The 19568-nt window shown below is 37.8% G+C and overlaps 2 protein-coding genes across 3 annotated transcripts; one reads left to right on the top strand and one right to left on the bottom strand.

Moving 5' to 3' along the window:
* Window positions 1–8275: 8275 nt before the first annotated feature.
* On the top strand, window positions 8276–15322 carry bco2b (beta-carotene oxygenase 2b). Its single transcript, XM_079354562.1, has 14 exons — window positions 8276–8401; window positions 9228–9293; window positions 10366–10458; window positions 10574–10772; window positions 11374–11585; window positions 11906–12021; window positions 12256–12358; window positions 12462–12590; window positions 12907–13067; window positions 13454–13621; window positions 13734–13871; window positions 14033–14215; window positions 14397–14507; window positions 15186–15322. The coding sequence occupies exons 2-14, from the start codon at window positions 9290–9292 to the stop codon at window positions 15300–15302; spliced, it is 1734 nt and encodes a 577-aa protein (XP_079210688.1). The 5' UTR covers window positions 8276–8401; window positions 9228–9289; the 3' UTR covers window positions 15303–15322.
* A 1256-nt stretch (window positions 15323–16578) lies between these two features.
* On the bottom strand, window positions 16579–19028 carry tex12 (testis expressed 12). Of its 2 annotated transcripts, none has more exons than XM_079354535.1 (5): window positions 18908–19028; window positions 17939–18066; window positions 17535–17622; window positions 16840–16891; window positions 16579–16743 (listed from the first exon to the last, which is right to left on the bottom strand). In XM_079354535.1, exons 2-5 carry the CDS (start codon window positions 18047–18049, stop codon window positions 16599–16601), a joined length of 396 nt encoding a protein of 131 aa, XP_079210661.1. In that variant the 5' UTR covers window positions 18050–18066; window positions 18908–19028; the 3' UTR covers window positions 16579–16598. The 2 variants fall into 2 exon arrangements, with proteins under 2 accessions (XP_079210661.1, XP_079210660.1); XM_079354534.1 differs by having other exon boundaries at window positions 17523–17622; window positions 18908–19025.
* Window positions 19029–19568: the final 540 nt, after the last annotated feature.

Below are 19568 nucleotides of genomic sequence, written 5' to 3' on the forward strand. Positions count from 1 at the left end.
AAATCGGATAAAATCTAGAAATCGGGTTTTTAAAATAGAAAAAGGGGTTACATGATTGGATGAGAGGAACAATGCAGGGGGAACAATGTAACATTTTTATAAGGTTGATGGGATTTTAAGACATTTTAAATATTTTGCACGGAACGCTATACTGAATGTTGTTTTGTTCCTGTGACAAAGTGATAAAGTGGTAGAGATAGGGTTGGAGAATTGAATTGAACTGAAAGCCTTTGTCATTGCATAACAGGATATAACAAGATTAGTGCAGAGAAGTGAAAAGGACACACTGGCATAAAGTATTTTAAACGTTCTTAAAGCACATTTCAGACGAAGACACACAGTCATGTAAAAAATTAAAAAAATAAAATAATGAAGGGTTTTATCAACAAAATACAAAAGGCATCCTTGTGAAACATTAACTATTTAATTTAAAGTAACAGATTGTTATTTGATCATGGATTGCAGCCCGCTGTGGCTCTCTGTGTTTGGGGTTGTGCATTTTGGGTTCTCTGTTATCCCATTCAAAGAGACAGAAGTACTGAAGCTTTAAACAAACTACTTCTATTTAAAAAATAAAGTGTGTACAAGAAGAATGAGCCCTTCAAGAAATGCAAATATACTGGTAATGTTTTACAGAGGCAGAACAAAAAGTAAGGTGTCAAATCCAAATAATCTCCCCCATTTTTTTTAAATATATATATTTTTTTTGAACAACAAGGCTTAATGGATGTCAGTCCTGCAGCTGCAGTCATAAGAAAGTCTACATATCCTGTCAGGGAATTCCTTTTGTATGTCTGTCAGAAGCCACGAAAATTGGACATACTGTCCAACTCCTTCCAGATTGACAAAGAAGAGGAGTGGCCTGTGCGTGTGCAAAGGGCCATCTCTAAATTTGCTAATTTTCTTTGGAGCGCTTTCCAGATTTGTGATGCACTATGCAGAAACAATTGGCTGCAATCCTCGGAGAGCTGGCGCCTTGGTTGTGGTGTGTGTTTCAGGACTTTGGCTTGGGGATGCAGGACAACTGTATGCCACATTATTGGTCTCCTCTATGTCTTATATGTCGTCATATCTTCAGGGTATGACTGCATTTTGGACTTGCTACATGTCTGACTTGGTGCCCAGTCTTGTGGCACATCATACAGTGGAACAGGAATAGCTTTTGTGTTATCGTCCAGCTTTATGTCAATAGTCCAGACTTATTTTCCTCTCCTCTACGTTTATGCTTAAGGATCTGGTGCTTTTATATACCTCAACTGTGTTATTTATCTCTATAAAGACTTTGACTGATAATCTTTGACACTAGCATTCAGAAAACCTGAAAAAAGTGGACCTGCATTGTGTTACAGAAGATACCAAAAATGTCCTAACCTAAAGTTTTACTTTATCCACAGTACATTGTCTTACCTCAAAGCCTTAACTAAATGACCTAAAGTAACACAACCATTAGCCCAATTTATGGGAATCATTCTGCAACTAAAGAGGATGTTCACGTGTTTTTAGAGAAGGAAATATAAGAAGGAAATAGCTTCTTATTTAATTAGGAAATAACAGTAGTAAATTGCTGGCTTTATATTTTTTAGAATTCAGATCTGAATGTAAACTTTCATCCTGGGGTCATCGTCACATGATATGAGAGTGCCAGCAGATATGAGTTGGTCTCTATTTACTGAAACAGGTCTTACGTTCACAAACAGTATAGTCCTAACCCAGTACTGCATGACAATATTCATGAAAAATGGAACTAAATCTGTCCTAAAAGATGACGACCTCGCCCCAGTGTGATAAGTTGCTTTATCTGCTAAGTTCAGATAAGTGTTATCCTTATTAACGCTAAGGTTTGTCAAGCTAGAATAGAATGCCTTTATTGTCATTATACAAATTGTACAACGAGATTACTTGGCTTCACCTTAAAGTGCACACAGCTGAAAACAAAAAACAATAACAACAAGAAGGGTATGGGTCAACAACAAAAAAAGAGTGACCCTAGTTAACGGAAGGTGGGATTTGTGTGGTGGGACTCATTTACAGTTTCAGCATATTAAATTTAAAAGGATAAGCAGTCATCAGATTTCTTATTGCACAGTACGAGATAGCAGGTCTATAGCAGGGTCTAAAATATAAATAGTGCATTGTATGAGACGTGAACCATAGCAGGGTAGCAAGCTGTTGTTAAACTCTTCCTGACTTCCTTCAAAAAAGATAAAAACAATAAGGTGGAGTCATTACAAAGTGAACATTAGTTTTAAAATACTGCTTTACAAAAGAGTGATATCCCATTCGATTTAACATTCTCAGATACTGACGTTTTTTTTCTCCTCCACTTCCAGGCATGGACAGTGTAGCTGTCTGCCACTAGGGGGCCAAAACAAGCTGAGGGAAATTATCCAGAAAACTAGCAAAAAATCATATTGTGAGTTTTATGAATATCCAACTTTATTATACGGTGAACTTACTTATATTTTACACCTTCTTCTCTTGTGGCTCTCATTGTTATTCCTCCCAACAAGAATTATGTCTATGCATACATGAAAAAAATATTTCATTTTATGTATTCTTTTATTTTCGTTATCTTATCTGTCATGCTGGGTTTTTTTTACAGAACTGGTGTAATATGGGTCAGGTGCAATATATGTTGTGTTGTTTTGCATTGGCCTGTTTTTTTCAGTTTAAATGTGGATGTGTTTTACTAGTGTCTTTTATTTATTGACACGAAACAGCTGAATGTTTAGCAGCAATTTGAGTCCAAAACAAAATGTCCCATGGAGAAATTTGTTTTGGACTCAAAGTGCTGCCAAAAAGTTATTGTAGTGTATCATAACATAGCGAAGCATTTAGGTTAATCCTTTGCAAAACATCCTGAATTAGCGTCACAATGAGCATTTTACTTTAAAAGTTTTGAGATTCAATAACATATCTGTCCTTTATGCTACAACTTGAAATGTGGGGCACATTTCAAGTTGTGGGGCACATTTCAAGGACAGATATGTTATTGAATCTCAAAACTTTTAAAGTAAAATGGTCATGTGCCCCTCTTGAGCGGAATTATTTGCATGCTTGGAGCTAAATAAACTTAAAAGTCTGATTTTAAATTGTAAACTAAAGTTTTTCTCCTTCCACATTTGTGATGTCTCCCATAAGTTTCTGAAGGGACTTAATAAACCCCCAAATAACAGTTGCTGTATTGGCGATGCGGACTCAACTTAACTTAATATAAATCTAGCAACAAAGATCTGGAGTTAATGCAGGCTTTGAACCTTCTTCTGGTAAACACCTACAGTAATGCACCTGTACAGTTAATTATGCATAACGCTCACCCTTAATACAATCCAAAAACGTAATCATAAAAAATTTACTCTGTACAGTGTGTGACCATAAAGAAATTAAGTATCCAAATTTCATTGGAAAATTGACAAAACTTAGATGTTGTTGTGGATATAAAATTGAGCGTTTCAGAATTTAATTACAATATTTCAATGTTTTTCAGTAATTTCATTCAAAAATTGTCAATAACTTATCAAGCCCCTAATCTAATTTTCCCATGTGTTTTTATGGGTTTTGAACCACCAGTAAATCTTTTACACAGACAGACGGTGTAAAAGCGCTTTGAGTAGTCTGAAGACGAGAAAAGCGCTAATGAAGCTCAAGTCCATTTACCACTAAGCAAATGTTGTAAATGCTCAGCTAGAACTGGTTGAAAGCAGCAGAAAATGTAAGGGTCTGTGTTTGTGTTGACGGGGGGAAAAAGACGAGGACTTTGCACCTATGAATTGCTCTATCTGCTGAGTTCAGAGGGAGGACTTCCTATCTGTCGTGAAACATTATTATCTCTGAAGGGCTGTCAGACAGTGGTTAAACTCTGTTTGACTTCAGGCAGAAGAGATACAGTCTACTGTTACAACTTGTAAGGAGAGTCATTGAAAAGTCAAGAGGTCGTTCTAAGATTGGTGAACTTGCAAAATGTTGAACAGATGAGGTTGCCTGTACCAAAGCATAAGGGAGCAGAGGACATGGAGCTCTGAAACACTCCTGTGCATGTTTTTCTAAAGTTTGAACACCTAGATTTCAGATCAGAGTGTATCTATGTTTGTTTTTTTTCATCATTGGTGCCTGATAAGATTAGATGTTATCAGTGAGAAATGGTGTGTGTGGAGAAGGGTATATGAGGTTGGATTTGTAAAGGATAGTTGTAAATGTGTTGCCGTGCAAAGATGTGGACACAATAATCATAGTATGTTTCAAATGACTGATTGAATGAAAAATCAAAACACTGAAAAATTGTTGTTGTTTTCTAAACTGGTTTCTGTTAGTTATTATCATGCAGGTTTATGTCTTAGGGCCTGATTTACTAAATGTTTGTGGGGCTCAAAACTTGTGCAAACTTGATCACCAGCAAAATATGTGCTATCTGATGTACTAACAGTGTGCAGTGAGGATTGTGTCTTCATATGAGCCAAACAGCTCGTATTTGTCTAAATGAATATGCAACATGAAGCGTTTCTGTCTTCAGTTGCCTCTCACTAATACCTATTTTGCGCTTGCAGTCGTCCTGCTTTCCGTCCAAACTCTCCGTGATGTAAAACTTAAACTAGAACACACAAAAGCCTGCCTGAAATACTACCGCCTCCACAAGGTTTGCACCTGACGTCATTCATGCAAATATTCTTTGTGAATCACCAACACGCACATAAACCAAACACGTAAACTTTTGCAGTGAACACGTTTTTAAGCCCATAGTGTTTAGTTTTAATTTGTTATGCTTCTTTAAAAACTGAAATGATGTCAATATTACTGCATTAATAAGCAAATACTGAATTTGCATGCAGTTTTGCATTAGTGCTTATGACTGGCTATTTCCTTGTCAGGATAAAGACTTGCTGTGTTGGAGGCTGCATGTTAATTGCAAGTAAGTCACAAGAAAAAGCCTCAGCATGACTAACTATTACAATAAATCTGAGACACACCAGAAACACTAATTTTATCTGAACATAAGGTTGCTTGTTACGTTTGCTGATTACTAGTCAAAATGCAGCTACCTAAATGCACATCGTGGTTGGGAGTAGACGATATCCAGTGGAGTTTGAAGTTGTTTACAACTCACTGTTTGCTACTCTTGAATGCCTGAGAGGTTGGCAATTGTTCCCAGTTAACACCAAAAGTATCTAAGTTAAGGTAGCTAGTGTGTTTGCAAAAGTCAAGTTTCAGATTCCAGAGTCTGGACAGTTTCAGATTACATCATTTATATATTAAGCAATACTACAGTTCTGTTGGGCAGTGGGCCCATCAGAGAGTAAACCTTCATAGAGGCAAATAAGGTGGTGAACAAACACATCTGGAATGACCTACACAAACACAACAACAATGGACACCATGTTCCTCACACCTTCACACCGCCTGGGACGCTCTGTACCTCCTGCAGAGTTTCTCCCCATCAGGGGTCATGGTGCCATAGTGATGACGGAAAATGGGAAGAGGTGTTGTGGGCTCAGCATACACCAGTGTGTTGGTGTCCCGTCAGATTTATTTATAAAGCACAATTCAGCTGACTAAAGCACTGTACAATTCATTAAGAATCTAGCACCCACAAAAACAAAGAAACAATAATAAGGAAATTAACAAAGAAAGCCTGAGAACAACGGATCATTCAAGACCAGAGGACTTAAACGCTTACATGTAATTTAGAGGCGGGACTTAAAATATTCAACATAGAGGGCAGACCTGATGGAATGGAGGAGGCTGTTTCACAGTTTCAGGGCTTCAACTGCAAAAGCACGATCACTTTTGACTTTGAGCCATGAGTGGGGGACAGCCTGAAAGGTTCGTATCGGGCAATCTAAGGGTTCTAAAAAAATAGTGGGTACTAAGGACGTCAGTAATGTACAGGGGAACCAAGCCATTCAAGGCTTTTAAACAAAAAGTGCAACCATAATATCAATTGTGAAGTGTATTGGGAGACCGTGAAGGGATACGAGGACAGGACTGATATGCTCCCTCTTCCTGGACCCAGTCAAAAGAGAAAACTTGTTTTGACTTATACTTATGAATATCAACCAATATCAACAATTTGTTAAAAATGGAAAAGTATTTTTATTGATAACTTTCTCCCCATCTCCTCCTCCCAAACGAGTGTGACACTGTGTATAAGCTCTTTAGACATAAGACATATAAGCAAGTAGTGAAGGGGTCTGTAACAAGCAAACTCTAAACAGTTATGCTCCATTTGGACCAGATCTATAAATACTGTATGTTTATTGTTTTAACCAGGTCAATTGAATTTTCCATTGAGTTCTGTGTATGTGGATATTTGTTAAGCATATTGCCCATAGCGCTCCCTCCACCAAAGAACTTCTATGTCTGAGATCTGATGTACTGGGCTTCTCTTGTGTGACGAAAACACAATCTCTTACTTAAGATAAGCAAGTGGACATGAAGCAGTGTATATGTCAAGTGACTCTAAAAACAAGCATACTACTGTTAAATACTTTTTTTTATTAGCCGAATGATGTTGCCGCATATCCTAACATGATCAGTGTTTGGAAATGGTTTCAAATGTTGACCTAAATCACAGCCATTGGAGCTGTGTTATCTAACATGTAGTAAAAAGGAAAATTAACAGTATTAATGTTCACAAAGTTTATTTTTATTTTGTAAGTTTATTTCATTCATCAGCCAAACAACATAATTAAATACAAACAAATCTGACATCTTGAATGAAAAGTCCCTGAACACTCTAAATTTTATTCTTGTTTTATGCGACGAGAAAAGATCATGTTGTGATTCATGGGTAACATGGAAACAAGCTGATTGCTGTTTTAATTTCAGCTTTTCACAAAGTTATTTTTCAGGGTACATTCTGCTGCACTGATCAGCAAATACAAGCTGCGCTTTGTTCCTCGTCCATGCCAAAGATTTCATATTTGGGTCATGATGTCCTAAAAGTCTCAAAGAAAAATTAACAGAGGACTCAGCATTAATAAACAGAACTTTATTTTGTATTTTGAACTGGCTGCAATGCAGTGGACAACATGGAAATAAAAGTTCAATCATTCCTCCTTAATTGACCAAAGCAACATATGAACTCTTCATCAATAAAAATCCTTTCACATGAATTTATAATCGATTAGTAACGACACAGTTAGGGAGAAAAGATGATCCCTATTTTTAATTCTTTATTCTCATGCCAGTTGAAACAAATCAGTCAATCAAAAAAAGATTTGAGATTAAAATTTTGAAAATAGACACCACACAGTTCACCCATGAAGCTCTGTAAATGCTTTGGTTATGCCTTTTTATTGGGATCAATTAATCATCAGTATTGACAGTGCTGCAGGGCAACAGTTGTTTTTCTGGGAACTTCCAAGTTTGGTTATGTTGACTTGTGTATCAGAAGGGTAAAAGGATGGTATTCGCGCTTCTAAACCATAAAAATGGACTCTTGTTAATCTTCACTAAAAGATTTTACATAAAGAATGTAAAACGTGTACTTGTAGGTGATCTGATTTGTGTTTGTACTACGTTTAGTAGCAGGGTCGTTTTGACAAATCATGTATCAGCGTCATTGCGATAAAAACATCCTGGCTCCCATCTGCGGTAAACTGACATCTTTTTATTTATCCCTTTAGACAGAATTGTGCATGTTTTGAATCTTCAATTTGTTCTAGAACCAAAATCTCAATTTGAGTGACCAATTACTGTAAGATCTCTGATCTCAACAGGACTAACCTGCCTAAATAAGAGGTTAACAAAACTAATCATCGAAAGCCTATCAGCATTTCGATGTACCTTCCTGTTCTTGGGCCTGTTGTGTGAAAAGTTTCCTCCTCTTGGTGGTGGCTCATGGGATTTCTCAGACGTGGACTAAGATGTATATCTTGATTTGTTAGCTGGATGCTAAAATAATGTAACAGAACATAACATAATAGATAGGCCTACTGCTATTAACAGCTATTTTAACTTAAGAAACAATCTATTTTAAATACATTCTTTATTAACCTAAGTGATCAGTTAAGTTAGTGGCTTCTCTCTACAGTCTCTTATGCTAGCTGTGTCATCGGTCAAAAATAGAAAGAGCGTGTGCAAAAGTGCAAATGAAGCGATGTGTGTGTTCTGTGCTGTTAGGAAGTTTATGTTATATGTACAGACGTGTGTGTTGTGCTGTGTTCTTTGTGATGTGATATGTGTGACATTCTTTTGTGTCCAAAGCGAATTTCTCCTCAGGGAGACAATAAAAGCAACTCACTAACCAACTTAAAATCAGCGGTCTGTGGGCTGATTAAATTTAGCCGAAATCAAAGGGGCGTGTCATAACAGCTGTTAATCATTTACACTGCAGGAGTGGCAGGAAGAGGATGCCACAGTGCTTTTAGCTGTTGACTGTTTCAAGATACTGCAGGTTTTTCTTGTAAGTATTAGGTTTTGGTTGCTAAAAATATGAAAACAATCTGCTGCAAGTTGGTAGAGTTGTTGTCACTCAACTGGAAGGTTGAGGGTTCGATCCCCAGCTCCTGCAGGAACATGTCCGTTGTGTGATTGGGCGAGCAGCCTCAAATTACTCCTGCTGCTTTGTCGCAGGTGTATAAATGCGTATGAATTGGATTACTTACTTCTAATGCTCACTTTACGTAGGAACCACTGACATCAGTGTGAATGGGTAGGTACTCAGAAGACTAGAAAAGTGCTATACAAGCTCAAGTCCATTTACAATTGAAACTACCTAAACAGCATACGATTACTATTTCTGTTCACGCATGGTGTCAATTTCAATGGTAAAAAACTCTTCCCTCTAATGTACACTTAAAGTAATTTAATGATTCATGTGTGTCAATTCGATATGGCAATGATTGACAATAATGTCAAGATACTTTATATAAATGTAAATTATATAACTGCTAGATTAGATTGTTCAGGTACAATAATAGGTTGAAACGAGGGAGCATGCAGTTTAACTGCATCATCACTATTGAGTGGAGAAGATACATGTCCGCTGTTTCACCTCATGCCACGCATTACATTGAGCAATGTTCAGTGTGTTAATATAGATAAGACAAAGTAAGAGCAGATACAGTAAACACAATTTAGATTAGAGCATGCAAAGATAATAAAAATCCCTCCACCATTAAAGGTGATCCCTCTGATGTATGCACAGAAACATCCACAAACCTTTTTGAACATGAACTTTCTGAACAGACAAACATTATGAAAAGAAATCTGACAATGTGCTCGTCTAGGTACCAAGAGGATACTCCATTATGCCCCGACTCCACCGTGACCAGTTACAGCCTTCGATAAAATGGGTAATTGAGACACTTAAGTTCACCTGCTCGTCTTACCTTTGTGAAGAATAAAGAAACCCACACATCCTTAGTTCCTCACAGTCTGAGAACTGATTCACCTTTCAGTGCCCCAGAGGGAACCATAAACTGTGCTTGTTATCCTCTTTATTGGTGATATACCAGACACTCATGGAATATATAAAAATCAAATGTAAAAATCCAAGTTTGCAATACAAATGACAAAAATTGAACTTTTCAGTCAAAAGGCTGATTAGAGTCTTTATAAACATGCGTATTTAGCATTCCAACTAAAGTATAACTACTGTGTAAAATACAGTCATGTATGAAGAATGATGATCTCACAGTAACAGTTCTGTCACCTGTCAGTGAGATCAAGTGATTATAGTCACGAGTTGAAAAGAAGTAACTGGACCCACATGCAGATACTGAACAAAAAATGATTTATTTAAACTAATAGAGCAAAAAGCAACACAAAACTTACTCTATAAAAACAAAATCCAAAACGAGGAACAGAACATAAGAAACATCCAGCACAATCCGACAGAAGACAATGAACCAACACTGAGACAAAATAGACAGGCGAGACTAATGAGACAGTTGAGGACAATCAGGGTAATCAAGAAAAGAGAAACAGGAAACACTTCCGACTGAACTAAGAAGCCCTAAACACCAAACTAGGAAACATTAACACACAAGTAAAACAATATTACAGACAACATAGAAGGACACAAGGATACACAGCAACACAGGAAACACTGAAGACGAATCGAGGAAACATCAGACATTAACACACAGGGAAACAATACGAGAGAAAATGAGAACTTAAACAAGAAAAGAAATCCAAAGTCTAAAATTCAAAAGTAAACCATGACAATTATCTCCTTGAATAAGTTACCACTTGTATTATCTTATGGTCATGAAACGCTTGCATTTTGCAGAGTATTACACAAGCATGAAATCCCTGTCTGCATGCCAACTTATCTTACTGGGGGGAAAATCAAGGGGAGGGCCTCACTTTCAGAACGACAGTATAAAGCTCAGTGACAAACGAAGAGAAACCACACTACTGCAGGAGGAGTGTACGAGACCTTCGACACTGTAACATACTCAAGGAAGAAAACCACAGCCATGGCAAGCAACATAATCCATCGGAACAATGCTTCAGGTAAATATTTGATTCTACAGACTTTGCAGAAATAGTTCATAACCAGCTGTTTTCATAAGTCACAATGATGTATCACTGTGTATATGCCAGACTTCATGTTTTTCTTTTTCCACAGCACTCAAAAAATCCAAGTCCAAGAAGAACATCAACCACTTCACAGAAGTGCACGGTCTGCCTTGTATTGAGAAGATTGTGAGCTCAGTGGAAGAAACACCCGAGCCAATCATCACCAAAATCACTGGAAAAATCCCAGAATGGATCAACGGGAGCTTCCTGAGAAACGGACCTGGGAAGTTTGAGATCGGAAACCAGAAGTGAGTAATCAAAGTGCTGGTACATATCCTGCAGCCACTTCCTAACAGAGCTGATTACATGTATACATGTATAGTAATAAAAAGTAAGATTTGAACTTCAGCATATCAGGTCCTACGATTTCTTTGCATGATTTAAAATTGTGTTGCCGTAATCAACTAGTAAACCTGATTAAAGACAGTAGCAGTGAACCTATCAGAAGCTAAAGCTTTCAAGAAACATAGTAAACAAAATGTTGTGATCTCATCATCAAATCAAAGTCCTGTGTGTTAGTGTGTTTGATAAAGTCAGATATTGCCTTCTTGACTATGTATAGAATTAAAACTGCATTAATAAACTACTGCAGATTATTTGGATTGTTTTTCTTCATCAACATGGGAAATAATAATATTAAATGTAGTATTTTCCAAAATGGATTATGCATATTGTTTACTTAATTATTCCACACACAAAAAAAGACCTGTAAGCCACAACAGGTTTAAATCTTGTCCCATGCAAGACGGCTCCAACATGAAGTTAGCAAATATTATAACAAATCACTTCTTCATTATTTCTAATTCCCTCCTTTTTTTTTTTTTTTTCCCTCACTTCCTTTCTCATCAGGTTCAACCACTGGTTTGATGGTATGGCTCTCCTGCACCAGTTCAAAATATGCAATGGTGAAGTGACTTACAAAAGTCGCTTCCTGTCCAGTGATAGTTACCAAGCCAACAAGGAGCACAACCGCATCGCCATGTCAGAGTTCGGCACTGTCACTATGCCAGACCCGTGCAAAAACTTCTTCCAGCGCTTCCTGTCAAGATTTGAGTTACCAAGTGAGTATTTTAGTATTTTACTTTGTCTGAAAGGGACAATACGACACTATGCAAGACAATATGAAGATAATGATATGATACAATATGTTGATATATGACACCATAGGAAACACTTAATTGTCCCCTAAAGCTGCAAACATTTACCTCCCTCTACAAGTGTCAGTCATCACTTTCCATTGTGTTAGCTCTATAAAAATGAGAACAAGAAACGTCTTTCATAGTCCCTAGTTCTGTGTATTGCTACACAACTAGAGTAATACAGAATACATGTTTTTTCTTGTGGCTGTTGTTAACTTTCGCATGTTATGCCTCCCCTCTAGAACCCACAGATAATGCAAATGTGAGCTTTGTCACCTACAAGGGTGATTATTACGTCAGTACAGAAACCAACGCCATGCATAAGGTGGACCCTGAGACACTTGAGACGACTAAAAAGGTAACACAATGATGTTAAGATAAGGGGATGTTATTAGCATAGACATATCTGCTTTATTGACTTGGTGCTTCACACATGATTGCAAATGTCAAACTGACCCGGTGCTGTACACGTAGCAAAAGAGTGCAGTATCCAGCTTAAGCAGGCTTGCAGACTACTGTCGCAGCTTATTGACACTAAACGACAAACGGCACTAAACAAAAGTGTTTACATGCCTTTCTGCTTGCCAATTAGGTGGACTGGAGCAAATTTGTTGCTGTGAATGGAGCAACAGCACACCCTCACACTGAGCCTGATGGAACCGCCTACAACATGGGGAACTCTTACAACCCTAAAGGTATTTCAGAAACACCAAATCACATTATTTAATGAACCATCACAGAAGCACAGAACAACATTTCTGCTGACCGTTAGCCTTTAACAGTTGTCTGTGCTTGCAGGAGCATCCTACAACATCATCCGCGTGCCTCCAACCAAGAACTCAGCTGATGAGACCCTGGAGGGAGCCACTGTGTTGTGCTCTATCCCCTCACTGGAGAAGACTAAACCATCCTACTACCACAGCTTTGGTGAGCAGAAGCTAAAACGAGAGCAGTCATAGCTTTACACCAAAATGAAGCTCAATTCTGTGCGTGCATATTACAGCAGTGTCTATGAAGGTTAAATCTTTAAAAACACTGTTACATGATCTGGCCACAGTAATCCATCTCCGTTTAAATTGATGACAACAGACAATAAAACTATACAAGAGCAGATCCAATTTAGAATTCACAAGTCACAAACCAACAGTCTAAGCAGTCAGTATCAGAAATTGTATCTGGATTAGTGAACCACTCTTTCCATAAGAATTTTGATGATAAACTAATGTAACCCTGTCATTTACAGCAATGTCTGAGAACTACGTGGTGTTCATTGAGCAGCCAATCAAGATGGATCTGTTAAAGATTGTGACAGGCAAGCTGAGAACGAAAAGCATCAGTGATGGTTTTTACTGGGACCCAAAACTCAACACAATCTTCCACCTGATTCACAAGCAGACAGGAGAGGTAAGGCTCGGAAACGGACAGTTGGGAAAAAAATATGGACTGTAGTCAGTGGCATGAGATGAATGATTCTTGTTTTAAGATTTTTTTCAATATACATATGGGCTTTTCCAACAAACAAACCATATTAATGCAGAAGTTAAAATTTGTTTTTAAAATTGGAAAGATATATCATAAAATGATCACTCAAAGGCCCACCAGCGATGCATCTAAACCTTGTAGAGACAGTCTATTGAATTCATGATAACATTATAGTTCATATATTTATTAGCTATAAGGTCTTCCGGGGTCAAAAGACGTATCCAACTTTGATCCTCTAGTTACTATTCCTGTACTGTACAACAAACACATTTGGGTTTTTCATTCCTCTGTCCTATCATGTTTTCCAGGTCAGCTCAATCAAGTACCTAGCCAAGGCACTGTCAACCTTTCATCAGATCAACGCGTACGAAGAGGACGGCTTCTTGATCATCGATATGTGTGCTTCAGATGATGGTGAGGCAATCACAAACTACAACGTCCAGAACCTGCGGAAGTCCGGAGAAGCTCTTGATGAGGTAAGGTTACGTAAAAAGACGATTAGTTTAATACTTAAAAAGTATAGTGCTTTTCTTGATCCTGTTAAATGTTCGTATTCATATATTATTTATGTTCATGTTGTCCCACCAGGTGTATAACACCCTGTGTCGAGTCTTTCCAAGGCGCTTTGTTCTTCCTCTCAATGTGGGCAATGACATCCCCTTCAACCAGAACTTGAACAAACAGTTCAACACCACAGCCACGGCTATAAGAACAGCCAAAAACAAGGTGAGCGGCCCACACTGTCTACACATATCAACACGTAGCACTATAAACAATATATAACTCCTTATGTTAGGAGTGTTACAAAAGCAAATGAACCTAGCAGTAGTTGTTTGCCAGTGTTCCTTTAAGCCCTTTCCTAACACAGATCTGTTGACACTTTTCAGGTCTTCTGTTCCCATGAAGACCTCCACGGAGAAGATCTTCATCAATATGGAGGTCTGGAGTTCCCTCAGATAAACTACAACAAGTACAACACCAAGCCCTACCGCTACTTCTATGGCTGTGGCTTCAGACATCTCGTAGGAGACACATTGATCAAGATGGACCTCAAGGGGAAACAAATGAAGGTGAGTTTTAGCCTACGATTATCACAGTCAAACGATCAGTACATTAAAAGTCAATGATCCACAGAGGTAAGTAATCGTAGCTTGTATCTTATCTCGTGGTGCATTTAGTGGTCAATAACATTCTTTAAGATGTTCAAACTGCAACAAACTTAATCTCTAAGACTACTGTATTTACTCGCAGGTGTGGGAACAGACTGGTCTTTATCCATCTGAACCAATCTTTGTGCCCTCCCCAAATGCAACCGAAGAGGACGATGGTGTCGTCCTGTCCGTGGTGATCACTCCTAATAAGGTAAATCTGGTTCAGTGAAGTTATATTGGCCATGGAAAAGGCTAAACACTTCCACGTCAGGTCACATAACTTATTTTCTGGATTTAAGTTACACCTGATGATTTTGCCAGCAGGTCTTGATCCCCATATTTCTCCAAAGCTCACTATCGGTTTAAAACAATCATACAATCAAAAACGTTTTTCAAACAATTCTACATCAAAATAATGTCAAACTCCATTGCTACTAAAGGGTGCGATCAATTCACTGGTTTACATCCAGGTAGTAGAGCGGGAAGAGCAAGCCCATAAACTTGAGCTACAGTACGTTTATGGCCACAGCCCTGACTCCTGACGCAGTTTGACCTCAACATTTGACTAGAATCAAGGGCCAACATCTAAAACATTATGAATCATTTGTTTAACCGATTAGCAGTTATGGTTCAGACTTGTGAGGGGGGTGACATTTCATTTTTTCAGTGATTAAATGCCCACATCCTGAGTATACATACAAGAGTTGAAAGTATCGATCTATTGGTTAGTGATGTACCATGTGAAGTCTTGAATATTAAGTCATTAGGACAAGTTCAACAAAGTTCACGTCTGTGCCTCAATATTCAGTATGTTGGATGAACTTCTGATTTCTTAAACTGTTGCATACTTACGTTCTTTTTGTTCCTCCTGCATCTTGATTCTGTACAGGACAAGAGTACGTTCCTCCTGGTTTTAGACGCCCAAACGTTCGAGGAGCTGGGCAGGGCTGCGGTGCCTGTGAACATCCCCTACGGTTTCCACGGGACATTCAATAACAGTGCGTAGATGTGCGAGGAAGACTCAATGTGGCTCCAAACTCAGAAAATTCAACCTTATGTAAATATGAACTGTGCTGTTTTGTTTGTCTCATATATGAATGTATAATTTGCAAAGACTTGTTAAATAGACCACCTCCCTTAATCATACTGTTGTTTTAATTATGTTGAGTTTTTTTTAAACTTGTTTCATTGTAAATATGTTACTTCCTCCTTTTGTTTAAAAGTCTTTAAGTGTTTGAACCAGTGTTCATCTAAGATCAACTGTTATAAAGTTACATACATACTGGTAATGTGATAAAAGAAGTTCACAACAAAAAATGGTTAGGTTCATTACAAATGAAAAGAACTCTTTACAGCACCTATTGTGTCAGAGTGAGAAGTGAATTCATTGTAGCAGTGACTTAGCAGCTTGTGTCTCTCTGTACCAAAACAGTAGATTTTGTACTTGCATAAAAAAACAAAAAAAAACAATTGATGCTCTGTAAATAAAGTGTTCTTAAATCGATGTAAACTTGATTGTGTCCTCCTTGTAATAATAGTCACACAAAATAACGGTTTCAGATTGTAACGCTGTCACAGACTTTTCATAGATGTAAGACGAGCCTTGTTTCACACTCTGCTATAGCAGGACATGAACCAAACTACACTTGATCAATGTCAAAATGCTGGACTATAGTGAAAATGTAAATTTACAGGAAGCTGTTGAAACTAAAAGTGGCTCACCAGCACCCACTGCTGACCACATATTTGACCTCAAACAGCATTTTTTTTAAACTTCTGAGATCATAACAGAAGTAAAGGCAAGTGAAAATCAAGAGATTCAAGACAGTCCAAATATATTTTCTGATTTCCATCGTTTCATTTAAATTAATCAATCATTTATTAGTTGAGTCATCCACTTTCCTTTTTGTGTGTTCATGTTGAAAAGTGGATAATGCACCGAATCCCTCTGTCATAACTTCACAATGACAGGGTAAAAAGTATTTTATAATCACACTTTAATGTTCTTAACAGTTCTAAATAGATTTGAACTTTCTCTTTGTTTTATTATACACAGACTATATGACAAAATGAATGCCCAGTATAAAGAGAAAAACGTGAGATTGTGGTTATGGATTTAAATCTTTAAAAGCTTAAAGACTGGACTCATTAAGTGAACTTAAAAACAAGCATTAGGTTTCTATATATCCTTTATAGCCACATAAAAAGCAAGAACAAAATGCAGCGTGCTCAGTAACTTTTTCAGTACCACGTATGTTTATATATAGAATAGAATGAGTAGAATGAACAGAACAAAGCAAACCTAGTCCTGCAGTTTATCAGCGATCATGGCCAGTGTCTGCTTCAGATGGTTTTTCTTCTGGATAAGGTAAGCTTCAAGGTTTCGAGCCTCTCTCAAAAGTCCATCCAGGTGTTCCATCTGGGCGGAGTCCGCTGCAGCTCTCTCACTGCATCAAACCATTGATGATGACATGAGTGTGCAGTCGATCATTCAGTACAGACAGATCCAAGCGTTGAAATGTAGTCGTACAAACAAAACTTACCATAACACTTCAGCAAATTTCGCAGACAGCATCGTCATCTCCCTACTAAAACCTGAAACAAAACACAAAAGGAGAGATGCTGTACATTTCTCTCAAAGGCAAAATAAACACCTTTCATACCGAATATACAGATATAAGAAAAGGGACTGACATTGAGAAAAAAAAAAAAAAAAGGACGGGTTCCTAAGACTGGAAACACCTTATGTGCTCTGGACAGCATTACAGGGGAGCGGCAAGCCCAGGGTTAGTCTGTGAGCTCAGCTTTGGTTTGTTTTGCTAGCTTCAGAACAGCTTATTGGTGTGAGTCAGCTGAAGAGTCCGGTAGCCTCTGGAAGTCGGCGTCCATGTGTGTTCTCTGCCAGCTGCAGCCATTCACCTGAGTCTTGTTACATAATTTAAAGGAGACACAGCACCCGCTCTGTGGGCACATCAGGAATGATGCGTTTAAGATTATTGGACAACCCAGTGACTGATGACACAGCTTCAACCCATCATTTATTTGCTCCTATGAAAACCAGTCCAAAGTAATCTACAAAATAGAAAAGATAAGAAGATCTTTGTTTTCTGGCCATGTCGTGCTTAAAGTGCATTTAAACTAAGGCTGAATTTAATGTTGTTAATACAACTCCGAGAATACTACAGCATGTTTTTTTTTTAAACTGGCAGTGTGACCATGCACATACCTGCGGCTGTACCCTCAATTAAATCTGCTGATTCAGACGTTGATGGTTTGGATGGAGCTTTTCTCTTCATCGTTGGAGAAGTGTCTTGATTTGCAGATGTCTAAAGCAATAGGAGAAAGTCTAAGCATTTCATACAAGCTCATTTGTCACACGGTAGATACTGTCGGCAGTATTGAGGCTGCAGTCCACTTTTTAGATGAAAATATAGGTACCAAAATTGCGTCTTAGACACTGAATGTTTCGTAAGTTAGGGGGACTTGTACCCCCTCTACTTATTGAGCTCAACCACGTTCACCTTTTATCTATTTACCTCTCAGTTTCAGTTCTGAGAGTTGAATCAAGAGGACATTTTCTACAACTTCATGGAAAAGTGTCATTATTTTCCTATAAAGGACTACACTGCCTGCTACTCTTACCTCATGTGGTGTGGCCTGTTTGGGGCCTTTGCTGTTTTTAATGGCTCTTTGAGGTTGTACTGGTGGAAGCATCTTTCCTGTCCTTGGTGATTGGTCATTAGATTCTTCCATTATCAGGTACAGGGTCACTGGAAATTATAAATGTTATTGTCTTTTTATCAGTTTGATTTTATTCACATACAGTATATGACACTGTTAATGGAGCTATGGAGGGGCGAAAGCCTCATTTACTATTTACAAAAAGGGAGCATTTGCAAGATCATTTATCCATTAGTGTTCAAGTTGAAGGATAATTCATGTAAGTTCTGCAATGATTAATGTCTGTAACAATGAATTTCTTGATAACAATTACCAAGGAAGAACTTCTCCAGTAGTTTTTTTTCAGTCAAAAATTTCAATTTCAACATTTGTTAGTTTCAGTGTTTTAAATCCAGGGCTTGCTGCTTTCTTCCTCATATGTCAGTAATCCGAGACTTTGATATTTGGACTGAGGAAGAAAATGTGACAAATTCTGCAATGAAATCATGAAAATAACATAAATATAATTGTGTATCCTCCAATTTGCCCCCCTGACAGTGACAATTAAATGAATGTGGCACATCCCTGGTTCAGGCTCTGATAAGTAGCCTATCTATCAAATATATATATATACACATGTATATGCATATACATGCATATGTATATGTAAAATGTCAATGTATATGTATGTGTGTGTGTATATATGTACATTTTAAACATGGCCAATTCAATGTAAGGAAGTTATGTTGTAGTAATTATTTGATTTAATTATTTATTTTTGAGCCGTTTAGCTAACGGCTAAAGTTAGCAGGGAGCTAAACTAGCCGCTAACCTGCCTGTCTATAAGTTAACCGAAGATAGTTAGCTAAGTAAGGTAAGGGCAACTAACCTGTGTTTGAAAGACTAAACGGTATGAGTGAAATATTCAATACAAAATAACGAGACTATTACCTTTAATTTGATTTCTTACGACTTCAGGTCGAAAATTAATATTCAATGAAATGTAAAATAAAAACGGAGGACCAGCGCGCGCTTGACGCGTGCTGCATTCAAGGGTGCTTGTAAATTACAGATACAACCTCTGATATATATATATATATATATACAACCTGGTTAAAAAAATAAATAAGTCTATAAGGAAGTGCAAAATCCTGCAGTTCGCAGTTCGCATCGAGCGTCCGCTTGAAACTTCTGCAGAAACTACAGAAATAAATAGTTTATGGTTGGCAGTGGTTTGAAAAAAAAAGAAGACACAATGTGTGGGGGTGATGTATTTTTTTTTTTTTACAACGCATCAGATCTGTTTTTTTTAATTTTTTTTTAATTTTATGAACACTATAAGGCAAGCATTATTCACAATGAGAAAAGGAGCCGACTGATTGACAGGCAGGCGAAGTGTAGTGGTTTGTCAAGAGGCTTATAGCCCCCTCATGATGACCTGATCATATGCCCCTGACCGGATGGATGAGCTTGTCAGAGATCTGGGTTTACTGACAGTACAATCTGAAAGCACATTCATGTGCTGCTTCTCCAATTTAAAGACGAGGTGCCCCCCCCCCTCCCCCCTGTTCCTCCATTGCCTCAGCACAAAATTACAGACAGCCTCTCGTAC

The sequence above is a fragment of the Symphodus melops genome, assembly GCF_947650265.1.
Source record: "Symphodus melops genome assembly, chromosome: 10".
Lineage (NCBI taxonomy): Eukaryota > Metazoa > Chordata > Actinopteri > Labriformes > Labridae > Symphodus > Symphodus melops.

What these genes read in the sequence shown, in the direction of transcription:
- tex12 (XM_079354534.1), bottom strand. Translation starts at nt 18,049, where the DNA reads ATGGAAGAATCTAATGACCAATCACCAAGGACAGGAAAGATGCTTCCA. An exon ending in AACAGGCCACACCACATGAG is followed by an intron (nt 17,623 to 17,938) that starts GTAAGAGTAGCA and finishes CTATTGCTTTAG; the next exon opens with ACATCTGCAAATCAAGACAC. An exon ending in AAATTTGCTGAAGTGTTATG is followed by an intron (nt 16,744 to 16,839) that starts GTAAGTTTTGTT and finishes GGTTTGATGCAG; the next exon opens with TGAGAGAGCTGCAGCGGACT.
- bco2b (XM_079354562.1), top strand. An exon ending in CCATCGGAACAATGCTTCAG is followed by an intron (nt 10,459 to 10,573) that starts GTAAATATTTGA and finishes CTTTTTCCACAG; the next exon opens with CACTCAAAAAATCCAAGTCC. An exon ending in GTCAAGATTTGAGTTACCAA is followed by an intron (nt 11,586 to 11,905) that starts GTGAGTATTTTA and finishes CCTCCCCTCTAG; the next exon opens with AACCCACAGATAATGCAAAT.